The 24,151-nt window shown below is 33.9% G+C and overlaps 1 protein-coding gene across 6 annotated transcripts in view; it reads left to right on the top strand.

Moving 5' to 3' along the window:
* LOC143225759 (catenin beta-like) overlaps positions 1-24,151 on the top strand; it is a 66,262-nt gene that overhangs the window by 29,766 nt on the left and 12,345 nt on the right. For all 6 annotated transcript variants that reach the window (XM_076455713.1, XM_076455715.1, XM_076455714.1 and 3 more), the window contains 7 exons: positions 950-1,094; positions 1,369-1,472; positions 5,983-6,189; positions 11,550-11,681; positions 13,153-13,275; positions 14,082-14,240; positions 23,042-23,192. In XM_076455713.1, coding sequence (XP_076311828.1) covers positions 950-1,094; positions 1,369-1,472; positions 5,983-6,189; positions 11,550-11,681; positions 13,153-13,275; positions 14,082-14,240; positions 23,042-23,192 — 1,021 coding nt within the window. The remainder of the gene's footprint in view (positions 1-949; positions 1,095-1,368; positions 1,473-5,982; positions 6,190-11,549; positions 11,682-13,152; positions 13,276-14,081; positions 14,241-23,041; positions 23,193-24,151) is intronic.

Here is a 24,151-nt window from a genome sequence, read left to right as displayed (position 1 = left end):
CTGTTGAGCTTCTTGGTGACATTTCTGTTGTGTCAGGTTCTCTGGGTGCCTGGCTGTCAGTGTTTGAGCTCTCTGTTTTTCCAAAAAAATGTTCTTAAACTTCAGCAATGACTAGTAAGTTCAAAAAAATAATGCAAAATGAAATTCTCTTTGCAGAGTAAATTGATATCTTTCATAAAGTAGACAATTAGATAATTAATATAAAACTAATCAAGTTTATTTGGTGGTACCATGAAAAGTGAGAACTTGAAGAAATCTCCCACTAAGAATTATGTAGTTTGTATTTCCAACTTAGAATTGTTAGTGTTTGTAATAAAGATTTAAGTTAAAATTATTTTTTTTTCATTTCCTCATGACATGCAGTATTATTATAAGTGATTGTTCTTTGCCATGCTGATTGGATCTCAGCCTAATTTCCTGTGAGGGCACACAATTCTGTGATGAACAAATAGCATAGTTGGTAGCATTACATAGTCAAATAAAGAGTGGATCTATGGGCCATATTTTTACTCTCATTTAAAGAAAAGGCCACACTCAATGGTGAACATGAATCTAGAAATGGAGCATATCCAGTTCTTAGCTTTAGATCTATTATTGAGGGTGTTGTTGACCCTATAGGTTTTTTAAAACATAGTTTTCTAAACTACTCATGTACCATACTGGTTCTAGTTTTATGAGTTTGTTGATGACAGAGTACTTAATAGATACGTTGCAAAAAAATAATTTAAACATATGATTTACCTAAATGTTTTTCAGCAGAAACTACATAGTGAACTATTACAATGTATAAAAAGTAAAATATTATCATTTATTTAAGTAATTTTAATCTGTAGTGATTTATCATGGTGGATTCAAAATATCCATTGTGACAAAGTACTTTTTTGTGTAAAAACATGTTTAGGTTGGTTCTTGTATTATTTACATTTTTAATTGATGTACTCTCCTACAGTTAATTATTCTAGCTAGCGGTGGACCAGCAGAACTCCTACGTATTATGAGATCCTACACGTATGAGAAACTTTTATGGACAACTTCTCGGATATTAAAAGTTCTCTCTGTATGTTCTAGCACCAAACCAGCACTAGTGGAAGCAGGTGGGTGTCTTAAGAATGTATGTATGTGTGTTTAATAAGATCAATTATATAAACAGACAAATGTTTTAAGAAAAGGGTAAAATCTTTTTGTTTCTTCTATGTTTGAGTCTTTGCCAATAAGTAATTATATAAGAGTTTTAATAATAAAACCTCAGTTAATTTCAGTGTAATACATACTTTACTAGGTTTCATGGTGTTTTTCTGATGTCTTTATATTTTAATTTTTTAAAACTGAAAGAAAGTAAAATAGTAATTTGACCATGTGTTGTTGTAGGTGGTTTACATGCTTTAGCCATACATCTTGGACATCAAAGCCAGCGTTTGGTTTTAAATTGTTTGTGGAGTCTCCGAAACTTGTCTGATGCTGGAACAAAACAGGTATTTAAGAAGAGTCAAAACTTTGTGTATTAAGTACTTATGATTAGAGCTGGGTGGTTAACTCATTTAATTGGTAAAAATTGATTACTTTTAAGTCTACCAATTACATTGATTTGATGTCTTTTAGGATAATTGAGTAACCCTGTGTGACTACACAACATTTAGAATTTAATTAAGCAGTCTTAATATCAATGTATGATAATGAGAAAACTATTGGACTTCAGTTAGTTTCTTCAAGATGATAAATGTTTGGACCTTGTAAGTTTAGAAGGACTTGAATATACCAAACCTTCCATATATAGAAAGTATCTAGGTTAATTACTCTGTTTACAAATTCTTCTCTGAAGTTCCTTAGGGGATGTGAAGAGAAAACAGAAATAAATTTCTTGGAAATCTTGACAGATGTCATCCTCACTCTATGCATACAGCTGCAATTTCTCAGCCAAGTATACTCAGTTTAATTTGATATTTGTAACCAATAGAAAGTCATATTTTGAAACACTATATCACAACAGTTATTTTAAAATTGGTGTCAAAAATTCCATAAAGAACTTGTAAAATACTCTCATCATTGTTGTTGGTTGTGAACTCACTATCTCTTTAGCATTATTTCTCACCTATAATAAATATAATATGTTAGGTGGACAATTCAATTTCATTTAGGTTTTAGTTTTATATTTAGTTAATTATTTGTTAGTTATGTTTTAAAATGTATATTAGAAAGATTTAATAAGTTTTTAAAATAAAAGCAATAACTACTTTGGTTTATCAGGTTTAGTGGGCAAGTATGTCAACATTCTAACAATGGCTAAAGTGCCACTGCTAATGGCACCTTGAGAACACCCATTGACCTGTGTTGTAATAAGTAAAGAGTACTAAAGGACATGAAAAGGAAGTGAAATATTAACAATAAACTTTTTGTTAAAATTAAAAATTTACAATTAAGAATATAAACTAATAAGATTGTCAAGATAAGTTTACAAAATTTCCGACATTTCACTGCACAAATGTATTCACGATAACACTCAAAATATTGAGTCTGAATGCAAATATCTATAACACAAAAATAACAGACCTTTAATTAAAATACTTAATTAAAACACTCATTCTTTGTTTGCAAAATTCTTTCAATCTTACCAATTTTTATGAAGATGTGTTAAGAAAACTCGGAGTTATTGTGAGTATTGTTGAACTGTGTATCACTATCCACGTGAGCTATGTTCAAATGGACCTGTTCATAACCATTGAGTTAATGAAAATTCTGATTAAGTTAATCTGTGTCATTAAAGTAATCAGCTACTCTTTCTGATGATTACTGTTTTCAGTTACAGAATTTTATAGTAATCAGAATATTACCTTTCAAATTTTTCTTTTGTACTATTTTCAATTAATTCAGGTTTGCTCAGCCAAAAGTTCAGTTTCTTTACTCATTAAACTAGTCACCAATTGAAAATTAATGTTTATGATTATTACAATTTTCATCAAAATATTGGGATAATATTCGTTTACTTTAAACAGAAAGCTACTGAATGGCTGTTTGTGATATGCCTACCATGTGTATTGAAATCCAATTTTTGGTGCAATGAATTTTTCCTTTTGATGGGAGGGTTTTTTTAAAAAAAATTTTAGCAAAGCTGCTAAGGTTATTTACCCTTTGTATCTGGTTGGTAGCACTCCTTGCGCACTCTTGGGCTGCTTTAGTGTGAAATGAAGTGTAATCTTACTGTTTTTTACATTGCGTTACATTTTACATTTTGATTTATAATATATGTAATTTTAGTCTTTAATGTTAAATTAATATCAGTTTACTTCTTCTACATTGTTTATTTGTTATGTTTGTAATACCACATCTTGTATTTTCTGGTGGAAGTGGTGACTAGCACTGGCATGTGTGGAACATGCAACATTCTGATAAAATAATAAATGTAATATTCTTTATTTACTTAGTTATGCTAATATTTTAACCATGTGATAGTTACTACATTTACAGTTGTAATTTGGTTTTCAGCAAGTAGTAACAAGATTGGTATTAGTATTTGCCATTGTTATTGCTTTGTTAATCATTATATTAGATAACAAAACAAAAACACTATATATTTATATTTGTTTCTTCATTGTACTTTATATTGTATAAAATAATATTTTAAAACATAGTTCCTAATGTATTGTGCATAAATGGGCTGAAATTACAGTATCGCTTTCAGGATTTCTGGGGAAAAAAACATTTTTTGCAGAAACTCTACTGACCCTGCAAGAAATGTCCCAACCCTATAAGTTTCAAGTGTTTCCTTTCAAGAATATCCAGATAGGATAACTAGATGTTTACTGATTAGCAAGTTCGTAAATAAGCTGCCCATAAAATGTAAATATGATGGAAATCAACTTAAAATTACATCAGGCAAAAGAAAATCCATGTTATAATGATCTTATTAGGGGATAGTTATATTTTTATGCTCATTTTTCAAAATAAAACCCAGTGGTAATTTATTAATGTTAATTCCCAATGTTTTTGTATAAATTTTACGATCTTGTTTTTTAGAACATAGAATTTGAAACCTGTTTTACAGCATTTTCAGTTTATTGATGTGAATTATACTAGTATTTTTTTTTTGAGTAATAATTTCTTAAAGTATGGATCTCTAACAATACTAACAAAGCATGTAAACATAATTTGAAATGTGCATATTTTCATGCTAGTAATAACATGTAGTTCATCATGTTTGGCATTTCATCTGCTACCTTTGTTACATAATAAGCTTCCTCTTACAAAGAAATAGCTTAATGTGCAGGTGTTAAAACACTTCACATGTTAGCACTGCACCCATGCTTTGGTACAATGAAGGTTGATGATTTTAAAATACTTGCAAATAGTAAAGTACTTTTCTGGCAAGTGATCATATTTATTTTGGTCTGATGTGTGAACTAATTAAACTTTAATATTTTTATAACAAACATTTTAACTTTCTCTTCTTGGGAATCTTTTACTGGTCATGTCACAAGGTTTTTAGTGACTTAACTTTAAAATATAATTAAACTTCCTGTTTTTTATGTTTTAATATTGCATAAAATCATAGCTCATAATACATGTTTTAATAGTATATAAGTTTTAAGTTCTTAAGTTTGTAAGGCAATACTAAGAAAATCCTGTATTTCTCTATTTCTCCTCGTGTGAGAAATGTGAAATTATTTCCCAAGGCATTCCTTCTTCTGTAATTTATTCACCACCCTCTCAGTAAGTATGAAATTTATTACTATCAAATTGTTATTGCTCATACAAAGCATGATTTTTATAGTCTTCAGTGTTGTTTGGTCATAAAGCCATCAAATAGAAAATCAGACCCATCTTGCCATGTATGTCATATCCTCTCTTTCAGGATTTGTTAATATTGTTCTTTCTTAATGTTAATTCTGTATTATTTATAACCAATAAAAACTAAGGTTTTCAGCTGTCAAATGACAAATTATATTACATTGTTTTATGAACACAAAATTGTTGGTTTCTCTATTTGTACAAACTTTATTCCCATGGGAAACATGCTTACCAGCTTGGATGATTTTGTAATGGCTTTTGCTGCATTATTAGAAAACCAGAAAAATTGTGATAATTATAGGACATTGTCTGCTTTTTGCATTTTACTACTATATTGTTAAACAACGCTCACAAATTACTGTGAAATAGACAAATGAATACTTTACATTTTTTATGTAATTTTTTTAATTTGAAAATTATTTTATCTATTTGAATTTTGGTAATTTGTACTAAAAACACAGATATGACATTTATAATGAATGTATGGTGTATGTTTATAAATAATAATTGTATGAATAATATTAATGAAAGGAATACACTAAATTATGTTGAAATGTTTGTAACCATTTGGTTGTTAATTTAAACTTAATTTTTACCTGGTATACCTATAAAAAATTTCAATAAAAAACATGCATTACTGTTAAAACTATGGAGAACTTAAGCATTCTGAAAAACAGAATGATCAATATATTACATGTATATAAGAAGTGTCAGAAAGATTTGATTAGTCATATCTTCAATCTATATAGGTTTTTTTTAATAAATGTCATTCAGAATAGGTTTTAATTTGCCAACAGTGATCCATTTCAGTTGCAAATTATTTTGTTGTCAAGAACAGAAATGACTACTATAAAATATAAATGCTTTTTTTGCTCAAGTCATTTTGTTAGTGATTCTGTATGTTGTCACAAAAAAGAATAGTTATATACCCATAGTTTGAAAATTATTCCAGATAAATAGTGTTTTGTCATTTAAGTATCTTAGAGTTTCTAATTCTTCATTTTAAAATTCATAAAAAAAAATGTTTTGCACAATATTAATGTTAGTGGTAGTCAAGTATATTCAAACTTTTTCATGTACTTTGAATCTGTACATAAATCAGTGAAGAACGTGATAACAGTTTTGCTCAGCAGCATTCTAAAGCTACAGATTTTCATCTGAGATTTTTTTTATTATTAATTTCTCATTAAAATGTTATAGGAAAATGCAGATAGGCTTTTGCAGTCTTTAGTGCAACTATTGGAGAGTAATGACGTAAACGTAGTCACCTGTGCTGCTGGAATTCTATCCAACATGACTTGTAACAACCAGCGGAACAAAGTTGTAGTTTGTCAGATTGGAGGTATCGAAGCTTTAGTTCGTGTGATTTTTCATGCTGGAGATAGAGAAGAGATCACAGAACCTGTTGTGAGTACATTTTACCTGAGATAAATTTAGTTTTCACAATGTGCAGAAATACACATATATGTAGGAATTATCAGAATTTATCACATGCTTACATATCTATTTCATATAGATAAATTTGTGTACGTGGTTATTTTTGTCTTAAATCATAAATATATATTTTTGTGTATTACCATGTGTTTAACCAACTTTATATCTGTTCAATATGTGTATAAATACAGTTGTGTGTGTGTATGGATTTGTTGTTTTGTGATTTATTTACCACTGTTACTTGAGCAAAATATTTTTATGAATGATTTCCTAAAACTAGCAGTAGAAGAGAAAAAAAGGTTGAAATTTATGAGATGTCATAACAATACTTATCAACATATTGACAGTTTTGGTAATTATGTTAACTCATTATTTATGAGGTAGAAAAGTCTGTTAACTCTGTAACTATGAATAGGTCAAAATACTTAACTTTTTTATAGTTACATTCAAAACTTAATTAAACTATATTTTCATAAGTAAATTTGGATAAAAATGTAGTTAATGAATCAAATTTCAATATCATTAAAGGTTTGGATTTCTTAATTTTATAAGAAAATGTTTAAAAAAATTCTCATTCTTCCCTAGTATGAAAATTGTGACATTTGTTCTCAAGGTCTTTCTTCTTTTTCTAATCAGGCAGGTGGTAGTTCTGCCTTGTTAGTTGAAATGGTATTTTAAATATCTCCTCAATAGGACATCAGAACTTTACAATGTTATCATTGTTTTATTTTGTAACAATATCAAAATTTAATTATTTTAATAATTAAAATATAATAAACATTATAGCAAAACATTTTAATTTCTTTTTGTTCTCTCTCTCTCTTTTTTTTTTATCACTGGTATACCACTGGGTATACCATGACAGGTCAGTTTCTGATGTTTTTTTGTACTGGTTTATTATTCCATCTATTTTGTAAATAAATTATGTTATTTCTACAGAAAAACACCTCTTAACTATCACAGTGTTTCTTCCATACCTTATGGTAGTTGCTGTTCACCTTTCTTCCACCAGACATACAACATATGCATTGAACCAAATATTTCAGATTTGACTTTTCCATCCATAACACACTTTTTTTAGTCATCAGCAATCCAGTTCTTGTGCTTTTTAGCCAATTTTAGTCTCTTGACAATATTTGGAGATTAAAGTTTTTTAACTGCTACACAACCACATATTGCATTGTTATTGAGTCTTCTTGATAATGTTGATCTGGATACTTTTCTGTCATTTGGTTCATGGTCATTTACCTCATGCTTGAAATCAGTGACTTTTTCCTTTTGTCCCAAAGCTGCATAAACAAAGATACTTAACATCAGTATCATTTGAGTTTAGGTGTTCTGTCTCTTTCTTTCCTCTTTTCATATTTACCTGTCTTGGTCTCACAGTCTAGGGTGTTCTTGATGGCAGTTGGGGAGCATTTCAACTCTGCAAGAATTTGTTGGAGAGTCCAATCAGCAACATGTAAAGCTTTCATCCAGACTATTTGCTCTGCTGACATTTCTCTATGCTTTATGGGCCATGGCATGATAACAAAACTTAATATATAGTGTTAAACATTGTTTTTTATCAATGTTTATTTGTGAAATGCTGTTAAATTGATTTTTCCTAGTATATACTAGTATCATATGTATGCTAGTTCCTTACTAATTTCTGTGTATATAATTAAGACATTTCATGGGACACCATGGTGCTTATTTCAGACCCTAAATTTGATCAGTATGTTCATTCAAACAGAAGCATTATAATGTGCCCTTAGTACAAGTTCAAGTATGTGGGAATTCTAAAGAATGATAGGTATTCTCACCCTGGCTCATTCCATTTTCAACAGGAATCATTGAAGCATTATAATTGTTATGAAATTTATATTCTGTAATGGTATGGAAGAATTAGCCTCATGAAATGGAAAGAATAACAAAATAGTCTCTTGTCCTCACACTTTTGCATAGTGCTGTAGTTTCAAAGGAAGTATCCACTTTTATAAGTATTATTAATAACTAGCTGCAATGAAAATTATGTTTCTCTCCATGGACCCAGTGAACCTCCTTACCTAATTTGGTGAAGATCCATCTACACACTGCAAAATAGTTGGGGTGGTGGACTATAGAAGCATGTTCTCTTGAGTGATGAATCATTCCACTCTGTTTGAGAGTAGGGTGGTGGCATTTTGCAGGTGTTGCCAGAGTATAACACTTCTTACTGTGGACCTGACTTATAATTCCAGATGTTGTCTGGTTTTGGTTGCAGTACTGGGCTGTATTTCTATGTATATATCTGAGCAGTTCTTTTTTTATGCCATGGTATTATGCCTTCCTTTCATCCTCTGAATGTACATTTCTGGTGGGTCTGGTTCTGGTTAAATATGGCTTGGTCATGATCTGTATCTTGTGTAGATGGCATGATGCTCTTCCTACCATGATCTGTATCTTGTGTAGATGGCATGATGCTCTTCCTACCACCTGATGTACACTTCTAGATGTAGCCAGGTTTTGGTTAAAGATGTCTCGGTTATGATCTGTAACCTGTGTAGATGGCATGATGCTCTTCCTACCACATACCTGATGTACAATTCTAGATGTAGCTAGGGTTTGGTTAAAACACACTGCCATGTAATGAATGTATATATATATATATCAGTTAATGCAGTGTACCCCTCAAGACACTTATTTTCCCTACCATACTCCAGATGTACATTTCCAGGGAGTCTGGTGTTGCTTGTAGGTGGTTCAGCTAAGAAAATCCTCACATATGTATTGACTAGTACCCTTCCTCTTACCATGGACTAGGTGAAATTTTCCCAATGCTGCCAGGTTTTAGGTTGTAGATGCACCCCAAGTTTGCTGTTTCTCTTCTTACCACCTTCTTGTTGTCAATTTCCAGTGGATCTTATATTTGTAGCTGGATGCAGCATGTTTTCCAACTTGTATACATCTGGATATCCTCCTACTCCAGACTGGAAATAGCATACCCACTGCCATCAGGTTTTGCACTGAAGATTTCATCTTGCCAGGCTTTCCAACTTCTTACCTTCTGTTGGATGTTGGTTTCAGGTGTTGGTTGTGTTGTAAATGCATGCAAGAGGAGATGGATTTTGGTATGGAAGGTTTTCTTCTCTACCAATTCCTGTTTCAAGGTGATGAGCTAGGTGATCCTCTACCTATTGTAGATCTAATCTGCCATTCCAAATTATGCATGTTGTGTTGGATGAGGTTGCACTCTAGTCACTTAACACCCAGGAGTTCCATTCATTGGTCACACTACAGACATTCTTGGATTTCTTCATGTTTTTCTGACATAGTCATTAAGGAGCAAAGAGAAATATACACCTGAATCAGGTGTGGTGCTGTCTTTCACTGAGGTGTAATGTTTTCTCTTTCAATTCCACCCCTCTTGATCTCTCTTTGAGCTTGGGTTAATTTTTCTTTATCAACTCTCCATTTTTTCAGTGTGGGATTCTAACTATTTTATAAGTAGAGGTGATATATCAATTCTACACTGCAAATGTGTTTCTGATAGTTACTTATCCTTCCTCAACTTTATCACCTAGTCTTCTCACTTCTGGTAACATATAGTGTAGGTCTTCTGATCAATCTCAAAAATAGTTAAGGAGTGCAGATATGATGAGAGAGCTGCTTACAGTAGCAGTGGTGTTTGTGCTCATATTGTGTGGAGAGCTGGTGCATGATAATTTGCATATGGTGAAAAATAAAAGGCTAGTGGCATGCATTGAAAATTTGTACTGTGCTAATCAAGAAAAGCTATCTTATGAGAAGAGGCACGTATTTATCGGAAGTGTATTTTCAGTATAGTAAAATGCTAACTTTTGCCCATTCTTTCTGGCAAAATTGCTCCAATTCTGAAAAGTTTGTGGAATATCATTGATGGATTGCAATCTTTGTCTCTTCATAAATTTTTTTATTGGATTCAAGTCAGGACTTTGAATTGCTCACTCCAGGATATTTTGAAACTACTCCAATGTAGCTTTGGTCATGTGAATGTTTCATCTAGTTTTAGATTCTTAGCTGATTCAAGCAGATTTACTCTGTACTTTGCACTGTTTATTGGCTCCTCAATCCTGACAAGCTTTCCAGTCCATACTGATGAGAAACATCCCTATAAAATTATGCTGCCATTACCATGCTAAACAGTTGGGTTAGTACCGACTGGATGATGTGCTATGTTGGGCTTGCACCAGATATAATGCATGGAATTTAGACCAAAAAGCTCAATTGTTATCTTTTTTTGACCACAAAACTGTCTAAGACATGTCTACAGTGTCATATACACTCTTAATAGAAAGCCAAGGTTTTCATCTGTCAAATGATGTATAACACTGTTTTTTAAATGAATAATTGTCAGTTTCTCCTTCAATACAAGCTTCATTTTCTATGGGAAAGATAATGAATAGTTTGGATACTTTTGTAACTGTTCTTTTTGCATAATTAGAGAAAGCCAGAAAAATTTTAGGTAGAAGTCACACAAATTAGAAAAACAGGGTAATTTAGATTCATTTAAATTTTTTTGTGTGGTGTTTATTAAGTCAGTAAAATTGAAAAACATTTTATAGAGTTAAAGTAGAGAAAATAACAGATAAAATATGAAGTTTTACTGAAAACACATTTGAAATTTATTTAGGAGGTTTTAGAGATTATACAAATGAAATTTTAGGTTTCTGAGATGAAGAAAAGTATTTTTAATCTTTAATGGAAATTGCTTTGCATATTGACTATTTAAAACAAATACTTGATGTATTTGCAGACAAATCTTTTTAGTGGGTTTAAAATACTTCACAGAAAAAATGATTTTTTGTATGTAAATAGCTTTGTGATGTTCACTTGAGAAACTGCTAAATTTTGTAAAAATATGTATATATATTGTATTAAAAGTTGATATTATGAGATATATAGAAGCTTTGTATGAGTACAAAGATGTCACATAGTTGGTCATGTTGAACAAGTCTGTATTAAGAGTTAATTAAAAAATCTGATTTTTTTGTGTACAAAAGGCTTATGTTTACTGAAAGCTTGTCAAATATTGTGAAAATATGCAAACATATTAAGTTGTTGTGTGGAAACTCTAATGATCACTTTGGAGTCATAGGGTTCGTGTATACCACCAAGCCCATAGTGAGAATTTCAGTAATAATATGGATTGCTATTGATTTATCAGTTGAGAGCTTTATAAGGAAACTCATTGATTTTTTACACAGAAAAAAAGATACTTTAGCTCCATTTTTTTCTGCTGCCTACAGTATTTAACAGTCAGAATGACTTAAAAAATTGATATTACTACCACAAAACTCTAATAATTGCGACACTTTACTACTAACTTGTAGGTTTGCACTCTTCGACACCTTACAAATCGTCATCCAGAAGCAGAGATAGCACAGAATACTATAGGACAGATTAATGGAATTCAAGTGATTGTAAAACTGCTTCATCCACCAAGTCGTTGGCCTTTAGTCAAGGTGAAAATAATTTTTGTTTTTCTTTTCACTGTTAAACTGAGCAATAGTACTTGTATTTATATATAGATTTATATTTTTAGAAGTGAGGATTTGTTACTGAATTACTATAATTACAGGATAAATCCATTTTTTTCATAAACCTCTTAAACATTTGAAAGAAAATATACGATGGCTGTTCAAAAAATACGCGGACTGTTTGAATTGCACGGCTCCAGTTGGTTCCAGGGGAATCCGCTTGGTGTCGCTAGGTTTGCACAGATCAGCTGATTACGACGCCATTTCCCGATTGCAGATATCTTCATTTGTGTATTAGCTATGCGGTTTTAAGTGAAGTGCGATTTTTTCGTTTGGCGGATTTCAGAATGAATGACCTGAAGGAGCAACGACTTGCTGTGAAATTTTGTGTTAAACTTGGAAAATCTGTGACTGAAACTTTTGCTATGCTTAACACGGCTTATGGTGATGTTGCTATGAAGCGTACGGCATGTTTCAAGTGGCATGGACGTTTTAAGGATGGTCGACAGTCCATTGAAGATGATGAGCGTCCTGGACGTCCTTCCATGTCAACTGACGACCCACACGTCGACAAAATCAACACCCTAGTGCAGGCAAGTCGACGTCTGACTGTCAGGGAGCTTGCTGAAGAGTGTGGGATATCAGTTGGATCTTGTTACGAGAGTTTGACCGAAAAATTGAAGGTGCACCACGTTGCTGCGAAATTCAGCCCTCAGAACTCGTGAGTTTTTGGTCAAACACTCGATCACTGTTCTTCCCCACCCCCCTACTCACCTGACCTTGCTCCTTGCGATTTTTTCTTGTTCCCTAAACTCAAAAGACCCTTGAAAGGAAGAAGATTTGAGACGATTCCCGAGATTAAGGCAAATGCGAAGAAGGAGCTGGAGGACATTACAAAAGAAGCGTACCAGGACTGTTTCAACAAGTGGAAACACCATTGGGATAAGTGTGTGCGTTGGGGAGGAGAGTACTTTGAAGGGGTCTCAGACCTGTAACTTCTAAATAAAGTACATTTTGTTTTATGACGTCAGTCCGCGTATTTTTTGAACAGACCTCATAGACTTGCCAATATTTATTCTCTTCATATTTATTACTACTTTAACAGTAAATAAAAGGACTGTTTAAAGGACTTTATGATTTTTGTTTTAAATGAAATTACATTTTATAAATATTAATAATGCACATTGATGTTTTGAAGTTTTGGACATACACATACTGTTGCAATTACTTAATAAACTTAATATGTGCTTTGAAATTTTAAAGATTGAAAATTTTGCTTTTTCTCTCTTCTAGTACTTTCTATTTTTTAATTATTAATTTTCTAAGTTAAATTTTATGAGAGAAAAAATCCCAAGTGAATAATGGTTAAATTCTTTATAATAGTATGCTTTATTCTGTGAATTACTTATTAGTATGTTAAAAGTGATAAGATAGGCCTAATTTTTTTTTCTTTTAGGCTGTTATTGGGCTGATACGTAACTTGGCTGTCTGCCCAGCAAATCAGATACCTCTTCGTGAGCATGGGACAATACCAACTTTGATCCAGTTGTTAGTGAAGTCTTACATGGTCACTCAGAAGGTGGGTTATTTATAGGTATCAGACAGAATATAACCTGCTGAAGAAAGTTAAGTATTTCTGGTTAATAGCATACTTATAATATTTATTCATTAGAGGAAACGTAAGAGGTAGTATGATAAGAATGTGGTTAAATTAAACCATTTAAGCTTTCAGTATGTAAAAGTGCAGTTAAACTTTTTTTTTTGGTTTTAGAATTTTATCATCTGTGTGAAAAAAAACTTGTATTTATCAAGTCATTATAAAGTGTACTAGGTAAGTTATGTAAGTAACTTTTGAGGTATTTAAATTGTAATAATCATGTAATTTAGTTATATTGTAGTAAAATGTACTAACCAATACATTTTATGAAGTGTGCAAGTTAAAGATGTGACAGTTATTAAAAATTTTTGTTTGAACGTTTTAAGGTTTAGAAGCCAGGGTTATAATAAATAGTTTCTTTAATTACTTTTTAGTATTGATATGTATAATTGTTAGTTGAGGTACACCATGACAAAAACAAGTTGTACAATGTATGAATTTTAAGCATGCATTATTTAGTACAAATTTGCTACAGTTCTAGGTATATTAAAATTAAAATTTTTAACAGAATGTATATATTTAGAAGCACCTTGTGAAATGTCTACTTTAAAAAAATCATGCATAATAATCCATAAACTACAACTTGAAAAGTCCAAAAGAAAATTAAAACTTTTTATATTCAGCACTTTTAACTGAATATTCTTACTTGTAAGCTACAAATTGGTTTGATATCTTTTATCTGGAGATGATTTTGTGAAAGTTAATAAATAAATGACTACTTTAAACAGGAACGATCTAGTCCTGCAAGTGAGAGTGATGTTAACCCTGATGGTGTTCAGATGGATGAGATAGTAGAGAATGCAGTAGGAGCTTTACACATCCTTGCTCGGGACCCTCATAACAGAGCTCTTATAACGGCTCATCAGATTATTCCTATATTTGTTCAAGTATGTTTATGTAAACTTGTATTTTTTAATATTGTCTCACATTGTGACTTTTTTTGATTTTGTACTGTCCTTTTATATGTTTTGAGGCTTTCATCTAAACTAGTGTTTCCACGTGTTATTACTGCATTGTAGCATACAACAACCTTCTAACAATAGGAGTGCAATACAGGATGGCCTGTAAGTCCCTACCCATCCATATATTTTATGTAACTAGTGTATCTGTGTGCTGTCCCTCATTCTCGCTGCATAATATTATGCAATGCCGTGTACTGTGAGACATTTTCCTCAACATAGCAGGGGTTATTGTTCCAAATGCTGCAGTAACAGCTGCCTTCAACTCATCATTAGCATTATAACATTGTTTAGATACAATATCCTTTATGTATCCCCAAAGAGTGTTATCACACGTTGTCAATTCCGGACTTCTTGCGGGCCATTTCGTGGGTGCCGGGGATGTTACAGAACCACAACCAATCCATTTGTCTGGAAAAGTGTCATTAAGATAATCTCGCACAGTGAGGGCATAATGAGCCAGAGCTCCATCTTGTTGATACCAAACCTCCTCTCTGATTCCAAGTTTATCGAGTTTCGGTATAAATCATTGTTGTGACATGTTTAGATATGAGGTATGGTTTACTGACTCGTCAAAGAAGTATGGTCCAATAACATGACGTGCGTTAAGTGCTGCTCACATCATGGTATGCGGGTGTTGTATTCAATTTCTTCATAATAATGAGGATTCTCCTTTGCCCAGAAGTAAACATTTTGTGCTCGACTCCCACTAAATTGCGCACTCATCAGTAAACATCACCTTTCCTCGAGAATGGATCGTAATGAAGATTCGCAGTAACCCATCACACGCCAGTTTTCTATTTTCTCTATCAGCATCACTTAGTTCATTCACAAATGTGGGTTGCCATGCTTTAACTCTCATGTCCTTTTTCATAAAGGTCTGTATGGTTGCTAGCAGGGGTACCAAGTTCAGCTGATCTTTTCTTTGTCGACTTTACTGGTGAGTTAATTACTGACTCTTCCACACCAGCACATGACTCTCTACATTTAACTGGTCTTCCTGAACGAGGTGCATCCTTAATATTGCCAGTTTCAAACAATTTGCTCTCCCAATTTGACATCGTTTTTCATGTTGGTGGATCCTTATTGAATCTTTCTCTAAATTTGCCAGTTATTGTATCCAGGGTGTCACCAATATTCTTGCGTTCATGTACCCACGTACTTGTCACAATACGCTCTTCAAGTGTAAATGGGCTTATATCGGCCATATTTCTCTGAAAAAAAAAGAAACACATTTATAATACATGCGTAATTGAATATAACATAACATATGGATGGGTAGGGACTTACGGGCCATTTTGTACAGTGTGCTAATGCAGCTGACTTTCTTTATGTACTGATTGTTAAATCATCACTTCTTCATTTAGCACTCATGTTAATTACTTTTGTCTTTTTTGCTTGTGAACTTTCTGGTTGTAGTTGGTTTGTTTGTTTTTTTAGTGGAAGTATTTACAAAGGCCTGTTGTGTAAATACAGGGTGTTCGAAAAGTCACTGTGCATTTTTGTCTGTTAATAAATATATAAGTGAACAGTGACTTTCCAAACACCCTGTATATTGTTAAATTTTTGTTTTCTAATGCCTTATGCACCTGCAGATTTTTGGCAGTTTATTTACCTTTTATTATTTCATGAGTCTCAATAACTTCCACTTTGTCTGGTGTGAGATAAGATGTTGTTCACACTAGCCTAATAACTAAATTGATGTTGGGTTTATCTTTGATTGTTGAGGTAGAGGTGGCTTTTGTGTGGTGGGGTCTTTCATGTAGCTTGGACTTTCTTTGTTCCTGATATACCTCTGCTTATGTTTCTTAGTTCCTGATGAAAGGCATGTTACTGTTTTTTCCCACCATTTATCACTGCCTAATTGTGTACTTGTGCTTTCTTAAATGTACCTAAGCCTTTTTTGTAATTGTGGAACTGAGTTTCTGAATTATGTTTCTTTCCTTCACTTTATACTTCATTCCCTGTTTCTTACTTTGATGTTTTTTACTTCCTATCCAGATAAGCTAGTCTATATGTTATAACTTTTACTACGTTTGTTGTATGCATATCTTGCAGTTCTTCTATTGTTACCTCATGGTTAAGCATCACATTCATATTGTATTACCTTTCTTCAACTAGGCCATCTTACACTCTACCCTTTTGTGTTATTTTTTCTCCATTCACCCTCCTTCGGAGGTAATCCATCATTCCTATGAGTGGTTTTCAATAGATTCTCATTCACTTTTCTTCTCTGTTTATTTTTCTTTTATCTTATCATTTTATATTTGGTTCATAAATTGCTAGAGGTTACTGGGACATTATGTCCTTCTTACTCAAGTGCCTTTGCATTCTTTTTGATATCATATGCTTTTGTCTGGGTCCTTTCATATGCCAGTATGATTTTACTGGAATGCTTATTTCTCTGAAGTCCCATGTTGGGGCTGCATGTCATGTTTTATGTTTTCTTCAGTGGTTTTCCATCTTCCCCATGACCATTTGTTTGCCTCTTTCTGTTTCTTGTCCTCCTCCTTTTCCTCTTCCTGTTCTTGCTTTCTGTTTCTGTTTGTTCTCCTCTGTCCTCACACTGCTTGAAGATTCCAGTGTTTTCAGTCTTGGCAATAACTATTCTATAGGCTCAGCATCAGTTGGATCTGTTTAATGTGGTTTATAGTTCTTTAACCTCTGTTTGCAGAGGTACTAATCATGTTTCTTACCAGCATCGGTATGTGGTAGTATTTGATTAAATGGTTAAAAATGTTATGAGACAGGTTTTTCATCCTTTTCTGAGATCTTATTCCTATCTTTTAGTTGTTCCCAGTATACAAGTGTTCAGTAATAGATATTTTATGTCTCAGTCAGTTTCTCAACCTCCATTTATTTAGCATGGGGACTTTTTCATCACAGCTCTTGGCTTCATTCAAACAAGTTTCCTATGGCTGTCCTCTTCTCCTCCTTCAGGAGGCACTGCATTTGAGTTGGTCAACTTAAAGAAGTTGCATCTTGCATTCAGTATCTCTTTCATTTGGTTGTTTTTCAGTTTGCTTCTTCACAGGGTCCAGCCTTCTCCTCTTCTTTTGAGAGACAAGGAGAAATTAGCTTCCCATGCCTCATCCTCTTTCTCTCTCATTGTGCAGGAGATTCATTTTCCTTATGGAGACTTGAGCTTCCACAGGAGTTAGTATCCCATCTACAATGGACTCTGCATGATCACTGGATTTTCTCTTGGGATCTTGTCTTCCTCCACTATCCTTCCTTAGTCAGAGTTTACAACGCTAAAATCAGGGGTTCGATTCCCCTCGGTGGGCTAAGCAGATAGCTCTTTGTGGCTTTGCTATATGAAAAACAAACAAACCTTAGTCAGAGATTTCACTTTGTGACTTTATACAACCAGTACAATAGATGGAGTTCCTCTTCCTTCTTTTGTACATTTGGATCAATGTGTTAGAACATTTGGTAGTACATCAAGCTGTGGATAATTTTCTTATGATGGTTCATGGAAGTCTAGTGATGATTCATACAGTCAACTCTGTGGTTGTGTCCTATATCAGTTGCCAGAAGAACACTCAGTCTCACTTTATCTGTTTCCATATCCTCGACTTCTATTGTTTAGGTCTGTTCTTTGCATGTATTTCTTGTTATAACTAGCATGTATGGCTAGTTATATTCTAGATGCCCTGAATCGTGTCATGGGTTATCTCTTAAGGCCTGACAAAATGTTATACATGGAGTGGCCCATCAACATTCTCTGGTGTATCATCAGTTGTGGTCTTGTGTGGGCACTCTTCTTCTAGATGCTTGCTTGTGCTACTCAACTCAACACTGTGTTTCTTTCTTTTTTTTTATTCATCACTCAGCTCTAGCTATGGATATGTTTAGTCAGAGCCATTTTCTCTCTGACTACCCTCCTATGCATTTTCTCTCTCATGTGCTTTCACTTGTTTAGGACATTCCATGTCACATACTTCTAATTATTCTGTACTGCTCTGTTCAATTACAGTTCCTTTATTGAACTTTCTTTGGCTTTCTCCTCATCCTGTACTTCTGTCAAACTTACCACTCCTTCAGTCTCAGTTCTCTGTCCCACATCTGGTAGTGTGGGAGAGTCCAACTTCACATATGGATTTTGTCAAGTCCTTTGTGAGACATTCTACACACTTTTCATGTATAGCCTTCCTTCTTTCTTGTTCCATTCATTTTTTCTCCATCCTTGGCTCTCAAGAAAATGGTTGGTTTCTACATCATGCTTTTTTGCCATTTCATCCTTCAATTCAATCTCACATCTTTCCAAGTTTTATGTGGCTATTTGACCAAGGCTTATCACTTTCTAACATTGCTGACTAAAAGGCAGTTTTATCTAATACTTTTGGGTCTTTCCTTTATTGTCAGGTTTTCTCCTGTTCTGTATTTTCTATAATCTTTTGTTCTTTTTATTTTACTTATCCTATATTCCTTCCTGAATGTAACATGAATGTTGTTCTCCACACCTTTTTTCCTTCCTGTCTTTGAGCTTTTATTCTCTTATGCCTTCTGTTATCTTTTACTTAAGACCTTTTTTTTTTGCCTGTAGCTGTAGGAAAGTTGTGTATGTAGTGTATGTCATTGAGATGCTTCCTGTATTACTTGTCAGTGTTCTTTTATTCTTTGTTAACTTGTCCATGCTTTTCTCCATACAGTGTCTACAGTTCATGTGAGGAACAGTACGTTCATTCCTATTTCTCTTCCATCCATATGACAACTTTTCATCTTGTTTTAATCTGGATCATTTTCTCATGTAGTTTGATTTATGTAGTTCATTGCTACTTGACCTACAGTATCCCTTTTCACTCTTCATGCTCCCATGTATTTATTCTTTTGGAATCCCTTATCTCCTCAAGGTATTTCTCCCATCCCTCATGGGATGTGTCAGGAAACTTACTTTTTTATAGTATATATAGTTAAATAAATGGATGTGTTGGGCTAAGGATTCATCTACAGCAAGTGTCTGTGACTTCTTGGTGATAAATTTGCTGACAAATGAACAGCATGCACTTTGCATGTTTTAAAATAATTTTTCAAAACAAGCTAAATTTATCTTAAATACTATACAGTTCTCTTCTTGTCAAAAGCCCATTAAGGTTAATTCAATTGCTTTAGAACTCAGTTCATAAGCTGAATTTTTTTTCTTTCTGTTTTCATTAAATTAGTACCTTTGTATAATTCATTTATGTGTTTGTTGAATTACAGCAGTTGTATCTTGAACTTCTGATACTCATCTGCTTTTTCGTATGTAGGCCTGCTTTTAATAAATATGTGCTTTTTACATATAAATCTACTTCCAAATAATCATTAGCTTTTTGTCAGAGTTTGCACAGGCCTGTCTAATTGCTTTAGAACACCCTTTGATGAGACAAATTATTCTTCTAAAATGTCAAATAACTTAATCTCACTTTAACATAGCAACCATTAGATTAATGACTTCCATGACAGTTAACTTTGTTTTATAACTTTTCTCTTACTGAAACTCTTTAACTTGCTTTTGCTTTTGGCTCTCTTCCAACTCTCTGTCTGTCTTCTGGCTATTATTTATACATCTTATCACTTAGGTCTTCTACAAATCTCTATATCCCTGACACAATGGATTGCATGTGATGCTAAATAGCCTCAAAATAATAACTTGAAAACACAACTTCCAACAATCATCATCTTTAATTCTCTTGTTATAAAAAAAAACACACTAAACAATCATGAAATATTAACTCACAAAATAAATTAATTAAATACACCTACAATAAAGAGTGTTTTGTATGTGACAGGATGGCTACAGCAGCTCATCTATCTAGCTTTGTTTCTTTGGATATAGATTCATGTTGATTCTTTCAGTTTTACTTTCACCAACTCTAACATCTTTCTTTCTGGTTGCTCATTCCATTGTTTGTTCAAGGGGACTGCCTCAATTACTTTATCACAATATTTTCTGTCTCTTTTACCTAGGGATTTCAACTTTCTTCAGTTATTACTTTACAAACACTCTATTGGCTTTGAATTGGGAAAGTTCTTTTCCTTTCTTTTTTTACCTTCACAACATCCTGCTGAGAAGGTATATGGTGCCTGCCAGTGTATACTTGTTGCTGTTTGGGTGTGTAATGCTAAATGTTGAGATGAGGTGTTCCACAAGACCACTATAGGTTTCCTTGTGGTATATTCTTTACTAAATAAACAAAGTTTGATCCAAACTGTACGAGGTCTGTTAAAAAAATACGCGGACTGACGTCATAAAACAAAATGTACTTTATTTAGAAGTTACGGGTCTGGGACCCTTCAAAGTACTCTCCTCCCCAACACACTTATCCCAACGGTGTTTCCACTTGTTGAAACAGTCCTGGTACGCTTCTTTTGTAATATCCTCCAGCTCCTTCGTCGCATTTGCCTTAATCTCGGGAATCGTCTCAAATCTTCTTCCTTTCAAGGGTCTTTTGAGTTTAGGGAACAAGAAAAAATCGCAAGGAGCAAGGTCAGGTGAGTAGGGGGGTTGGGGAAGAACAGTGATCGAGTGTTTGGCCAAAAACTCACGAGTTCTGAGGGCTGAATGGGCTGGAGCGTTGTCGTGATGGAAAAACCAGTCGCCACTCCTCCACGTTTCTGGCCTTTTGCGATGGATGGCATCCCTCAGACGTTTCAGAACTTCAATGTAGTAAGTCTGGTTTACTGTGGAGCCTTTGGGGAGGTACTCGTAGTGAACAACACCCTTAGCGTCGAAGAAAACTGTCAGCATCACCTTGACCTTGGATCGAACTTGGCAAGCTTTTTTGGGTCTGGGGGATGTTTCACCCATCCACTGGGACAATTGGACCTTCGTTTCAATGTCATAACCATAAACCCATGATTCATCACCTGTTATGATCCTTGACAAGAAGTTTTCATCTTCTTCTGAAAGATCAAGCAGTTCCTGACAAACCTGGACGCGATGGGCTTTTTGTTCGTCCGTCATCAGGCGTGGCACAAATTCCGCAGCAACAAGGTGCATTTTTCGGTCAAAACTCGTAACAAGATCCAACTGATATCCCACACTCTTCAGCAAGCTCCCTGACAGTCAGACGTCGATTTGCTCGCACCAGGGTGTTGATTTTGTTTACGTGTGGGTCGTCAGTTGATGTGGAAGGACGTCCAGGACGCTCATCATCTTCAATGGACTGTCAACCATCCTTAAAACGTTCATGCCACTTGAAACATGCCGTACACTTCATAGTAACATCATCGTAAGCCGTGTTAAGCATAGCAAAAGTTTCAGTCGCAGATTTTCCAAGTTTAACACAAAATTTTACAGCAAGTGGTTGCTCCTTCAGGTCATTCATTCTGAAATCTGCCAAATGAAAAAATTGCACTTCATTTAAAACCGCGTAGCTAATACACAAATGAAGATATCTGCAATCGGGAAATGGCGTCGTAATCAGCTAATCTGTGCGAACCTAGTGATACCAAGCGGATTCCCTGGAACCAACTGGAGCCATGCAATTCAAACAGTCTCGCGTATTTTTTGAACAGATCTCGTACCTACTTGTGGTCCATCATAAGTAAAGAAGTGTCAGGATAGCTGCTAATCCCTCTGATTTTAGTTGAATTGCACTTTTTTGAGGTGTTGCATTCCTCCTGGCTCTCTTTTGCACTTTCACTCTTTCTTCTAGTAGAATTTCTAGTTACTAAGATGATAGATCATGGAGGATTCTGAATCCTGAGCATGACAAATTCCACTCCCAAATTTTCAGTGCTACCTAGTTTTGGGCTAGAGATGAACTTACCAATACATCTCCCTTCCCCCCATCTTAGATACTTCTTCTCACAATTCCCACCCATCAGTGCATCTTTTTAAGCTGATCTCAAAGTTATGATTGAACAATCAATATAGAGAGATCTAGCTGCATTAGGAGGGTATGTTACATTTCTGTTGTTGTTACATTGTTACAGCATAGCAGTAGCACTTGAGAACATGTGAGTTTAGGTGGAAACCACAAGGCTAATGGCAAGCAAAAACAATTATCATATAGAGAACAGCACAAAACTAGGAAAATCTAATGTGTAAGAACTATGGTTATACGTTTTCAGTATTGAAAAACCTTAATTCCTTTCTGTATGTGTATTGGCAGATGTACATTTATTTATACGATAAGATTGTAACAAGTTTTTATAAATTTTAATAATTCTCCACAATATTTATAATTTGCCAAGCTGAAGCCTTTCTAATCTAAAACCTTAGGAGACATTATAAATAGGCCTTTTTAAATTTTATTTGCACTTTGGTTTGTGAAGCTTGAGCTAAACAATTGTGGTGAGCACAGTTTTTCCCATTTTTGTTTTTTCCTTCTGAATCTATGCTGTATAACAAATATTTTAATTCAACATATTTGTTTACTAAATAAACTTAGTAGTTCAAAGAGAATGCTACTTTCTTTTAATTTCTTTTTTTACAGGTAAGTGTGTTTATTACTTTCTTGGGATTTAGCTGTGCATAACTGTGTTTTTTGCTTCTAGAAAGTTTAAAAACAATTTTGTCTGCATTAATAACTACTCTTTGCCACCTAAACAAAATGCTTGGTGGACCTTTTGTTAACTTCTTTGATATGAATAGTTTCTTAGAGGGCACAATGACTGTAGTTAGTAAATGTTACAATGAACTTTAAACTTTTGTTTTGTGTGTGGTATGTAGGAATATTTGTTTTTTTTAAAATGAAACAGTTTGCTGAAGCATGTGACAGAGCTTTATTTTTTTTCAGCTTTTATATAGTGATATAGAAAATGTTCAACGTGTGGCTGCAGGTGTGCTTTGTGAAATTTCTGCTGACAAGGAAGGAGCAGAACAAGTTGAAGCAGAAGGTGCTACTGCTCCACTAAGTGACTTGTTGTACTCTAGCAATGAAGCTGTAGGTATGGTCACTACTTGTGTTTCTCTGATAAAACACAAAATAACTTAAGTATTTGTCCACTGAAAGATTTGTTAAAATCAACAGAATATTTTTACCAAACAAAACCCTACCTCCTCCTCTAACATATTAGCTTTTCTCAAGTAATGCTGTTCTCTTGATGCTCTATTTTTTGTTTGCCATTAGCTTTAATACTTCCACTTATTCTGTGTAATTGTTTGTTTTCCATCCCTCTCCCAATGTCAAGATCCATGCTGAGTACTTTGCCAACCAGTTTGGGCATTAGCATACTGCATCTCCCTTGCTCTTCTGAGGCTCATTCTTTGGCCTACCATTGTACTTTAAATTCATTTTAGGATTCTTTAGTCCTCATTTGGGGTTTGATCCTGATACCTCAGTCCATTTCTCCCAGGCACTGTTCTTCTGCCTTTCTTTGACCTTAACTTCCATCCTTCATTTTTTGTCCAAGGCTGTCCATCATTCCTCTGAGGAGTTTTTGGAAGATGGTTGTTTCCTGTTGTTGTGCATGTTGGTGCATTTGTCTTCCTTGGCCCTCTCCCTTCACGTTTGACTCCTGTGTTGTTGGGATTTTGTGGGAAGAGATGCCCTTTTGAAACAGGTGCATTTATGACTTATTTCAGTAAGAGAATTATGCATGGTACCCTTTCTCGTTGGTCCATTCTTAGAGTTATTCCCGAGTCCATTGGGTCTTTTGTAGAATTAATCCATCCTCATTATTCCCTATCCTCTCTGCCCACTTGCCTGTCACAGTCTTAACCTGCTTCTATACCTGTATTTCATCCCTACTATTCTGCTCCTTTTTCGGAAGCAAATTGTTGTAGTATTTTTCACCAATAATATTAGTGACTGTTAGGTTGACACAGGGCACTTAGTTGTCAGGTTGTAAAATTATTTCCACAAATGGAAAGAATTTACTACAAACTTGGGTATAAGTCTTATCAG

This window comes from Tachypleus tridentatus, chromosome 9 (genome assembly GCF_004210375.1).
Source record: "Tachypleus tridentatus isolate NWPU-2018 chromosome 9, ASM421037v1, whole genome shotgun sequence".
Classification (NCBI taxonomy): domain Eukaryota; kingdom Metazoa; phylum Arthropoda; class Merostomata; order Xiphosura; family Limulidae; genus Tachypleus; species Tachypleus tridentatus.
Note: the sequence above shows the minus strand (reverse complement) of the source record. Positions and strands in the feature narration are given on the sequence as shown.